This window comes from Lynx rufus, unplaced genomic scaffold (genome assembly GCF_022079265.1).
Source record: "Lynx rufus isolate CCGP_SWC_20201006 ecotype Redwood Valley unplaced genomic scaffold, mLynRuf1.p SCAF_9, whole genome shotgun sequence".
Taxonomy (NCBI): Eukaryota; Metazoa; Chordata; class Mammalia; order Carnivora; family Felidae; genus Lynx; species Lynx rufus.
This window is the reverse complement of record NW_025814897.1, coordinates 20,712,439-20,723,762: the sequence shown is the minus strand read 5'-3', so window position 1 is coordinate 20,723,762 and position 11,324 is coordinate 20,712,439. Positions and strand designations below refer to the sequence as shown.

At 48.0% G+C, this 11,324-nt stretch overlaps 1 protein-coding gene across 2 annotated transcripts in view; it reads right to left on the bottom strand.

Moving 5' to 3' along the window:
• Nucleotides 1-4,654: 4,654 nt before the first annotated feature.
• GRAMD1B (GRAM domain containing 1B) overlaps nucleotides 4,655-11,324 on the bottom strand; it is a 174,076-nt gene continuing 167,406 nt past the window's right edge. For both annotated transcript variants that reach the window (XM_047070182.1, XM_047070183.1), the window contains exon 20: nucleotides 4,655-9,717. In XM_047070182.1, the coding sequence (XP_046926138.1) occupies nucleotides 9,628-9,717 (90 nt within the window). In that variant the 3' untranslated portion in view covers nucleotides 4,655-9,627. The remainder of the gene's footprint in view (nucleotides 9,718-11,324) is intronic.

The following is an 11,324-nucleotide window of genomic DNA, read 5'->3' as shown; positions in this document are numbered from 1 at the left end:
ACCATAAGACTTGGCCAGTACTAAGGAGTAAATATTTCTACACGGACTCAACCTCACCCTGTTGCAGCTTTCAAGCAAGGAGCTCCCATGCCAACTGGACTTCCCTGTGCTCCCAATGACTTTGTACAAATGCTGAAGATGTCACACCCCTCTGTCCCTAACTGGTTGGAACTGGCTCATTCTTCTTTGTTGCAAGTGAATGGATGTCTTAATGGAAGGAAGTAAGAATGATTAATTTGGTTAAAGCAGGAGCATCATGAAGTGGGATTCCTTGAAATCAGTCACTCCACCCCCACCCCCCGCCAAGTTCCTGGCCCACTTGACTAGAGCATCAGAGCAAAGCATGCCTTTCTAGGATCTTCAGTGATAGAAAGTTTAAGCATGGACCAAGATGTTCTCTGGAACTTGGTACTCTGGGGCTAGATCCCAATAGGTCTCTAAGGACTAGGTTGGCCTTGGCCCTTCACGAAGCCAAAGACAGAAGTGGCCCTTAAAAGTCATACAACATGTTCATCGCCCTATTAGGGTAATGTATGTGTGCCCTCCAAGTGGAGCACACCATCTGAGATGGCTGGGAAGCATTATATTCTTGTGGGCATTGAAACTGAAATTTCTAAATTCTTTTCCTCAAAATTCCTGTAGGTCAGTATTATCCCTCCTTTTACAGGAGGCAACTGAGACTCGGGGCTCAACTAAGAGATTTCAGAGGATAAACTGGAACATAGTAAGCTTTAGGCGCTTCCCACTTGACACTTTCAGAGATGGGATAATTTTGGTTTTAAAAAGACCTTGAAACTGAGTTTGGCTACAGCCATGCCTCTTTCACAAGCACACGGGTGGACTGTCTGGCTGAGGTTAACTCTGATAGACCCACACACCTGGAAACTAGCCAAAAGGCAGAGAGGAGGACATGGGGTAGACATGAAGAGTTTCCTTAGTGAAAAGATTTGTGACTCTGAAAAATCCTCCAGAGACTGCATCTGGGAATATTTAAACTAAGAAACGTGCTTTTTAGTCTGAGAAGGATGATGAGAGAATGAGTGAAGTGATAGGGGCAGGATGGGCTAGGTGAATCCATGATGTCTAGTTGTTGAGGGTTTCTTTCCTTTCTAGATTTTGGGAGAGCATAGGGACACTGGAAAACTTTCAGTCAGTATCTTGTTTCGTTTTGAGTGACTGGTCCAAATGTGATGTCCTTTAGCACCTAGTGACCGAGGGGAAGGCTGCTTCATGGGTTCTGAAAACATGCAAGTGGCTGGGACTCAATGACAGGTGTCCCTCAGATCTGGGGGAATTCATGGGGAAAGATCACACTCCTCTGTCTTTGGGCCTCACCCGACGAACTCATTTTTTTTCCAACTCTTCCATTCTTGGGGAAGTACTTGACACAAGTCCTTGTTCACACGTTCAAGAGTCCAATTTTATTGAAGAAAATACTTGCAGTAAACTTACGGCCTTTCTCATTGGTAACTTTGCACATGATTCCTCCGAAATCGGGGACAGAATATAGATCATTTTTCGCACTTTATAGAGAATAGGCGTGGATTACTGTGCGGTTCTCCTGATCCCGTGGCTGGTGGATGGCTGAGCTTTTAGTAGGAGCGAGCTACTTCCTATCACCCCACCTTCCTCTTGCTTCCAGTAGACAATGCATCTAAGCATCGAACTCAAAATCAAGTCATATGCATGATGGCTGCCTTTTTGTTTTCTTTTTAAAAAGCCCACCCCAGATATTTCCTGAGTGGTTTTTAATGAACTGAATGGCACCTCCCATCTCCCCCCACCCCCCGCCCTTATTTACGTTTTACAGGTAATCTTTTTTTTTTCTTAACTTCTCAACCTTCTCATTCTCAATTCTGTCATTAGAGCAATATGGTTTACAAAGTGCTTTCGTTTCTGTTACCTTAGCTCTCCACAGCTAGCCCTGTGGGGTGGGTATTACTGATACCCACATCACAAGTGAGCAAGCACACTGAGGCTGCTAGAGGCTAAGAAGCTTTACCACATGCGAAGGTCATACAGCCGGTAAGTGGAGAGCTCGGTTCCTTTTTCCACTTTGATCACAGCTGCATCGTTTCCTCTCATTGATGAGTTTTGCCTCATCTTTGCCTCTCCTGCTTGTCCTGAGATGTCTGACGTCTTCTCTCACCCCTAGTGCCACCCGACGGCTCCTCTACCACTTTGCTTCTTAGCCAGTGCTCCTAATGTGCTTTGAGAGTCTATCTCGTTTTGGTTTTCTCTTTCTAGTTGGTTTACACGTCACTCTTTCTCCCTTAGCGTAATTCAACTCCTTCTTGGGAGACTTGATCAGGACTACAGAACTAAGGGTAGTGTGACCCCCAACCTGCTTCAAATCCTCCCTGCTCCCCATATTCCTAGAGGACCCAGACCAAATGTGCATTGCTCTGGAAACTTCATCTGGCATGCTGTTCCTATAAAGGGCTTAGAAATGTTCTCAAGGGCTATTATCACTTTAGGAACCCCATCTGTTATCTTGGTGCTGGATATTTTCCATGACCAATCCTCAATAACACAATTCACTACAGACCAGGCCAGGCTTAGGTCTTATTTTCCTTTTCCTACTGCTTAACAGCCAAGAACTTGACCCTGCTCAAATCAGTTGGCACTGTATACACCCTGTCCTACTGACCTTTACTGCTAGCTCAGTCTTATATCACAGCCCTGACTCCTATGTGGACGTACTGTGACAGACACTGCCTGTACCTACTCCCACCTTTATTTTGTTTGTTTAAAAGCATTTTCCCTTATTTCTCCATCCCCCAAAATCCACACACCCAGATTCCTCTTTGAGTTTCTGGTTTCTCCTTCGATGCCCGACTAGATGTTAGTAGGAAAGGAATTTTTCAAAGCAGGAACATGCTGGATACATGTGTATAGCAACGAATGGTTAAGACAAGAGACAGTAGCTCCCTCCTCTTCCTAGGAAACTACTAGATCAAAAAGGAAAGTACACCCAACTCAGAATCTGTGAACCTGACATCAGTCAGAGGGGAAAGGCTGTGTAACTGACATCTTTGTAGGAAAAAGCAAAAGTTAGACACATTTCAGAATAGATCTTGGTTCTCCTTTCCCAAATTAACAAAGAAATAGAAAAGTACAGTAAAATGAAGCCTTCCTCACCCCTCCTTTTGTAAATGAAAGATCCCTAAGTCAGTGAATTCACCTAGTCACTGTGAGTGTATCTGAGTAGTACTGTGTTCATCCTCCAATCATCCATCCATTCTGCATTTCAGCACCACTCTGCCTGGAGCACCAATCTAGGGCCTCAGTGTGCCCCGTGGTCTTAGGTCTGAAAAATACCATCATCCAAACTTGTCCTAATCTCTGAAACTCCACCATAGCAGAGAACTCATGTTGAGTTATCTTACTTGAGTTTAGTAGGACCCAGTAGATAAGTACGTGCAGCAAGTCTGAGTCGTAGTAATCAAACTCAATCCCGATCACAGGCCAGATAAGCCTCAACGCTGGTAATACGTCTCCCTTACAGACCCCGAGTCACCATCAGGCAAGAGCTGCATCTGATGTCAGCGTGTGTGGTGGGGAGGGAGGCCACGGAAGCACCGTGCTTGTAGGTTTGGGAAACACCATCAGATACCATTAGTAAACTCCTGAGGTCTTTCAGCTGATGGATCTCCTTGCCACATTGTCACCTTCATAGTGCTTTTTCTTCATTTTCCACAGCCAATCTTTTTCTGAACTCTAGCAATGTTGTTCCTGATCACCCAAGCTCTCGACAACCTAATGGCAGTATGTAGTGTTTTTCAGGAAATACCCTGTTCGTGTCAATAAAGTGTCTCTACACACAGCTTGCTCTGGTTTTGCTCTACAATGTGCGTCTGCCACGAATACTATGGCCTCGACCTCCCCCTCCAGCCTGCATCAATTCCTGAACTCACCATCAGTGGACATTTTCCCAGGCGATGAAAAATGCATTTAACAGTCTGAATTAAACACCATAAATGTGTGATCTAGCTGCTCTTTCCCTCTTCTCCTGCCCCCCTGCCTAAATAAAAGAGTCCATAGTCTTCTCCTGCCTGACACCAAGAAAGTTTCCCACCAGGTGGCAAGGGGCTAACTCCCTTACTGGTCTAGGTTAAGGAAATAGAGCAAAGCTGTCTCTCAGTGTCCACCTTCCTGGAAATGCCAAGGCACAAAAGGGAAAAGTTACATAAGAAGTTGTTGTTGGGATTCAGTCTACCATATGCTCCTATAATAATAGTACTGGTTAATAAGGGAAGAAAAATTATCTCAGTATGGTACCAGGCACTATACTAAGAAACACACACACACACACACACACACACACACACACACACACACAGTTTTATATTATCTCTAAACAACTGAGGCTTGGAATAATGGCTGGGGACCAAGGTCACACAGCTGATAAACAGTGATGCTAAAATCTCTACTCAAGTATGATTCCAAAACTCATCCATTCAACTTTATCAGGCTGCCTCCCTCCCCAGGAAAGGGTGTCCTAGATGTTGGGTGGATGGCTGTGCATATATGTGTCAGCATGCCTACACACACACGTCTTTGGACCTTGCCCTCATCACATCTGGGAGAACCGAAAACATTTGGGACAATGAGTGCTGATGAGTCCAGCAATAAACACACACACCATTTATTATTTGTAGTTCAATACTTTTTCTTTTAATTCATACTGTACTTCCATGGCTCTAGCTACTTTACATTAAGATTTGGCTGGGAAGCCGTGTATGGTTTCTAGGTAATAGCAGTTAAGTTTTCAGACCTTGCGCACAGCGCCAGGCAAAGTACAGTTATAGATCCAAATACAGATGGCCAGACAACTCGACTGCAATCAACCTGTGTTCTTTCCCATATATGGCCCAGTGCAGGTGTTGGGGGCTGCTCCCTCTGCCTCACCCCACTCCACCCCTTGTCAGGATTATCCAGGGGCCACTATGGCCTCTGACCCATCCTCCCCACCTTGAAGTCTAGGCTGAGTGGGGGGAAAAGCACCATGGGTTTGGGAAGATGATCTGGTCCATGCAGAGAGTGGTCTGGCCCTAGAGTGCAGGATAGGGAAATGTGGGGAGCCACACACTACCGTTGGCAAATATGGTTGCTTTTGTTACGCGATCTCAGCACGTGGCATCCAAGCCCAGGGCCAACTCCCCAGACAGCCAGCTGTCTTGCCTGGAGCAGAGGCCGCCATTTTGCTTCTGCAGCGTCTCACTGTGTCGAGAGAAGCAAGGGGGCCAAGGGGCAGAGATGACAATATTCTTTATGCTTTCACATGTCGGGTAGATCGTCTGGCATCAGCTCCTCTTGGCAGGCAAGGTGCTTCTCGCCAGCAGCCAAGGCTCCAATCCAGGCTCCCAGGCCTGCTGAGGACCTCAAGTCACAACAGAAAACAATGCCCAAGACCCCTGAGCTGTCGTACAGAACACCAAGACAGGGAGCTGGCTGGGCCCATTGCAGCCATGGCTGGAGCAGGAGTGAGGTAACAAGGCTGGGCAGAGAGGTGGGGAGGGAGCTCTCTACACCTTGTGCAAATCCCTACTCCACATCAGGGAAGCAGGGGCGTTAAAAAGACGGCCTTCCAGAAAATCGCTCCACTCGGACCCAAAACGCATCTTCTGGAAGAAAACATAGAGGTGGAGGGAGTGGGGATAGCCTGCTGGAGGCTGGGGGACGAGGGTCAAGGATGTCAAGTGGTGGATGGGATGATTGTCCCACAGCCTAGAGACAAAGGGTGGGGGAGGAGAGAGTCAGGAAGCCAGGTTCTCAAGTTTCCGACTGGAGTGGGGAGGTGGGGTCCGGGGGGGTGTGGGGAGGGAGACCACAGCCCTGCCACCTGGGGGCCCTAGAGAGGAAGGGCTGGCTTTGGCTGCCCTGCAGAGCTAAAGCAACAGCACAGTATGGCACAGAAAGCATCCTTCTGGGACCACAAATAGTCTAGAAAGAGTCTTCCCCTAGTCCTTTCTGCAAGATTTCACCCTAGAAATGCTGTCCACAAATGATTTAGACATGGATCAAGCATGGCTCAGGGAGAGGGACACAGAGGGAAGCCATTTCTAGCAAAGCATTCCTCTTTGAGGTTTCTTGATCCCCCTCCCCCTTCCTAAAATCCCAGATTCTTAGGGTCAGTGCTCTAAAGCAACCCAAGGATTTTAGCCAAAGGTTCACAATTAATCTAAAACCCAACAAGGTTTGAATTGAGCCAAAAGAGAAGTGCTAGGGCCAGGAATGGCTTCTCTCCAGTGTTTCTTCTAGCAAGGAGGAGGAAGGATGGACAGATGAAAGGCTTTATAGCCTAGAGACGAAAGATGAGCTCAATCCAAGATGGTGCCATTCTTGCCATTATCCTCCTCCCAACTTAGAGAAAGTCCCTTCCCAAACAAAGACTAAGCCAACAAAGGAAGAACCACCCTCCTAGGTTAATACTGGGAAATACGACAAACCTGATCTCCCCTTCCCTACCTCACTAGGCCTCCCTAGTCCTGCCAGCCCATAAAGAAGAAAGTTAACTACCCTGGATTTCTTGGGAGCCCTGATGCTGTCCTACTACCCCTCTAAACACCAGGGAAGCTCTAGCCCAGACGCTTGTTCTCTTCTGGCAGAGCACCTTCCACGTTTGAGAAAGCCCTGCCTTGCCTGTCTCTGACCCAGCCTCCAAGACAATGCTCAGCTAGAACCTATCTTCGAGACAGTCTAGCCTACCCCCCTTCCTGTTACAAACGAGGATACTGATGTTCAGAAAGGGAAAGGGACTTGTCTAAGAGCAGAGCCAGGCCTCGGGCCCAGGTCTCCTGACTCTGCCCAGTGCCCTTACAGACAGCTTCAGGTTGCCGGTCTTGTTGCCCCTGTGCCAGGGAGGTGGACGGGGGACGGACGAGTTGTAGACACGAGTGGATACTCCAAGGCCAATCTTAATCCCTTCAAGTACACTGCAGTTGGAAGTATAGACCCAGTAGTTGTTTGCCACCTGGTTAGAAACTTTGCAAAATCTTTGAGCGCAAGCTCTCAGTTGTTACGACAGAAATCCTCACATAAAGACTCCTATGTGACCAGAATTCTTACATGAACAACAACAAAGCACTGGCTGGAAGATGAATCCCTTTTCTTTGACAGGCTATTGAATAAGGGGGGGGGGAAGCTTTTGTTTGGGAGTCAACAGAGGTGCTGAGCTTTCTCCTGGTTTGAAGGTTTAAAACGTTATTATATCAGAGAGTGCCCACCAGAGAGATCATGATTCCTAGGAAAGAGGCAGGTGGAGGGACGTTCCCTGTGTGTAGACCCTGTCTCCCAGGCTCACACCCCCAGAAACCATGATGATTCCTTGGACATACTAAATGTGTCCCTCCCTGTTACCTACTCCTCCCTGGAATGGCTGAAGAGGTAAAGCAAAAACTGAGCAACTCTGCGTAGCCAGGCCCACTTGTATTACTTTACTGCCGGCAGAGAACCCTTTGTAAGTCACCCCAAAGGTCCCACCATGGGACCTTCAACAATTGAATGGATTTAAATAAATAATGGTACATGGATTAAGTTAGAGAATTTGCCATTTTTGCTTTCAAAAGTTTCTGAGACTAATTTTGGCTTCTGGCCACTGCACCAGGAAAATTTCTAGCAGTCTGCACTATTCCTCCTTTGGCCCAGGGCCCACGAGCCCTGACCCTCACCAGGGTGTCTCCCATTCAAAGCCCCGGACAAGAGTGAGTGGTGACCCACTGACCCGTGGGCCTATGCACCCTTCCCAAGGATTATGTTCAACTCCATCCCTCACATCTCCTTTTCTAGAGGAGGGATATCAATTCTAGCTGATTCTGTGGAGCCTTCTCAGCCTACTCCCCTGGGGCATGTATTCCTGCTCTTAGGGCAATAATAAGGCCATATTCTCAGACTAAAAAGTCAAAAACTTGTCTTTGATTATAAAAGTGGGATGCTCCGGCCATTCCAAGAGAAGAACACAACTTGCCCTTCTTTTGGGCCACATCAGTGAGAAGCCCTGCGTTTCTTCTGTCCCTCGCATCAAGAGGCCCACTAGAATAATGAGCGATCTAAAAGAACTTTCCTTGCCAAACTGGTACAATCCTTTCCTGACTGAGCACTGTGAGCTCTGCCTGGGGCTGGCAGGATCCCTCTGGTCATTATATGTTAGAATAGCAGTTAGTGAATAAAAAATGGTAATCGTGGCTACAAGGGCCTGACGAGGTCAGACAGAGGTCAGATAAGTGCACGAATCCTAGTGAACCAACTCCAAAATGGATCTGGATGACTCACTTTCTCCTCCTTAGTGCTCTCATACCTCCCTGGGGCCAGAGACCAGAGAAGGCTTTGCCCCCTTTACCAGAATTCTCCTAAGTCTTAGAAACAGGATTTGGAATGGCCTCCAAAGGGCAGAGACTCAATCAGGCCTTTTCCTTCACAAATGCACGCACGTTTCCCAAATGTATTCCTTCCAAAAGCCTAGGTCTCCTTCCTTGTGTAGAAGGTCTCCAGTGTCTCCCTTGACTAAAGTTGGCTCTTCTCTTAGAGTCAATGATGCTGGCAGCCAAGTGAGCACTCACCAAGTTGCTCACTACTTACACAGCGTTCCGTGTGAACCCACAATATGTACAATGTGAGGGCACTCACTCTCCCAAACCCCGGACGTCCCTAGGGCACCCTGGATCGTCCCGGAAATCAAATGGACAGCTCAAAACGAAGGAATTAGAGCCACAGGCCCTCCTTGCTTATAACCACTTAAAAAGGGGTTTAACAAGATCAAAAATGCTCCATCCTGGCTAATAAACAATGTGTGCTCTTAGGGCACAGAGAAAAAATAGGGCTTTAGGCACTAAAAAGTGACACTTCACCCAGATCCAGCCTGGGAGAAGACCAGAGAGAAGGGGGGTGGGAAGGTCAGAAATTCCCAGCCCTTATTGGGTCCACACCCTACACGGGTTAAGGGAAGGTGCAGGGGTGATGGAGGAGAACACCGTTAGGTACACAAGTCCCCAGGGGAGCCTTCAGCTACAAAGCCCAATCACGCAGGCACAGCCTTCCCAGCCCTCCAACCCCCAACCGGGCTGTGGGGTTGTGGCCCACAGGTGGCACAGAAAGGGATGTGGCCTCAGGTGGCAGACTTTTGATTGGGCTCCCGCCCTGGATGCTTCCTGTTCACAAGAGAGCACCTGGGGAAGCGCGGGGGGGGGGGGGGGGATTCTCTTTTATTTTGGAGACAAATCAAAAGAGGATTGGGGAATGAAGCACCTTAAGCAATGCCCCCTTGAGACTTCGAGACCCCAGGGTCTTCACAGGCATAACTTTGGCTCAACAACATTTCCCTTCTCAGAGCCAAGGACGGCCAGTGAGGGAAAGGGTTGGGGGTGGGGGAAGGGATGGGGAGGAGGAGGATCAGGGGAGGTCGGTGCTGAGAGGTGGTCCCTGCCCTCCTCGGCCCCTCGGCCCGGCCAGCACAGGAGGCCGTCCGGCTCCTTCTCCCTGGTACATAGGCATTATTTCTTTTTAAAATCTGTATATAATATATATATATTTATATTCTGTATATATATATATTTATATATATATATTTATATGGTCTATGTACACGTATTGCACAGGCCTCTTGCAGCCACCCCTGCTCCTGCCTGGTCAGTGATAGCGGTTCCTCTTCTCTTCATTTCCTGATGTGTAGTCGCGGGACCTGATGCCGTTCTGAAGATTGATGAGAGAGTCCTTCATCTGGAAGACAGGGAACCCCACCCAGCTACGGGTTTGCACCCCCAGTGGGCTTCTTTGTCCAGCAGCACCCACCACGCCCACCTAGGGCAAGTCCCCTATTATGCCAGCAAGTTCAAGAGAGCCGGGCTCCTAAGACAAGGTAGGACATAGTCTCAGGCAGAAAGGGGACAGCCGGTCAGTGATTTGTAGTCCTTGTGTTGCTGAATGAAGAATTCTCTCAGGGTTAGGGCATGTTGGTGGCTCAGTCAGTTAAGCATCCGACTAGTTGGTTTCAGCTCAGGTCATGATCTCATGGTTTGTGGGTTCGAGCCCTTTCCGTACTGACAGTGTGGAGCCTGCTTGGGATTCTCTCTCTCCTTCTCTCTCTCTGCCCCTCCCCTGCTCGCTTTGTCGCTCTCTCTCAAAAAATAAATTAAAAAAAAAGAATTCCCTCAAGGTGCCTGGGTGGCTCAGTGGGTTAAGCATCTGACTTTGGCTCAGGTCGTGATCTCACAGTTCGTGAGTTCGAGCCCCGTGGGCTCTTGTGCTGACAGCTTGGAGCCTGCAGCCTGCTTCAGATTCTGGGTCTCCTTCTCTCTCTACTCCTCATGCTCTGTCTCTCTCCCTCCTCTCTCAAAAATAAACATTAAAAAAATTAAAAAAAAAAGTTCCCTCAAAGCATTCAATTGCTATAAGGAACCACACTAGGCGGTCTTCTACTCATTGGATTTGGTTTCCCCATTGACCCTAACATTCGGTATTTCTAACTTTGTACGTTTTGCCACATTGTTTCCCCCGCCTAGGACTCGTCTCTCTTGCCCATTCCAGTCTCACCCATTGTAAGACCCAGAACAAATCCAAACTTTCTCTGGCGCATAATCCTCTTTCTTATTCCTGGCCACCTGGAAAGCACTCACTAGGACTCTGCAGTGGACTCCTCTGTAATCGCTTTGTTTCATGTGTGTCTAGACAGCATATACACCCCGCATGTCAAGCAGAGAATGGACAGCTGAGTAGGCTTCTAGTTGTACCCATATCACGGAATTAACCTTGACTGAATTTCTTCCTCTTAACCTCCTTTAAGAAACAGGCACACTAGGGGCGCCTGGGTGGCGCAGTCGGTTAAGCGTCCGACTTCAGCCAGGTCACGATCTCGCGGTCCGTGAGTTCGAGCCCCGCGTCAGGCTCTGGGCTGACGGCTCAGAGCCTGGAGCCTGTTTCCGATTCTGTGTCTCCCTCTCTCTCTGCCCCTCCCCCGTTCATGCTCTGTCTCTCTCTGTCTCAAAAATAAATAAACGTTAAAAAAAAAAAATTAAAAAAAAGAAACAGGCACACTAATATGGTTAGCTCAGTGGCAGAACCCAACTGGCTTGTCCTACCACGACACATTTCGATACGGTCCCTGAATAAGCCGCTCTGTGACAACACAATGCAATTAACATTTCGTGGCACACGGTCATGCATTTTCAGATCCTCTGATCTCTGCCTAATCTACAGCTTTCTTCTCTCCGGTTCTTCTGTACCCCCCTCTGCTCCTTGGGGATAGGGGGTTTGTTATTAATTCTTTTAGAAGCTACTCTTAAAGGGAATGAAACAAAACACCTATCCTGTTTTCCTCACCCCCGTCT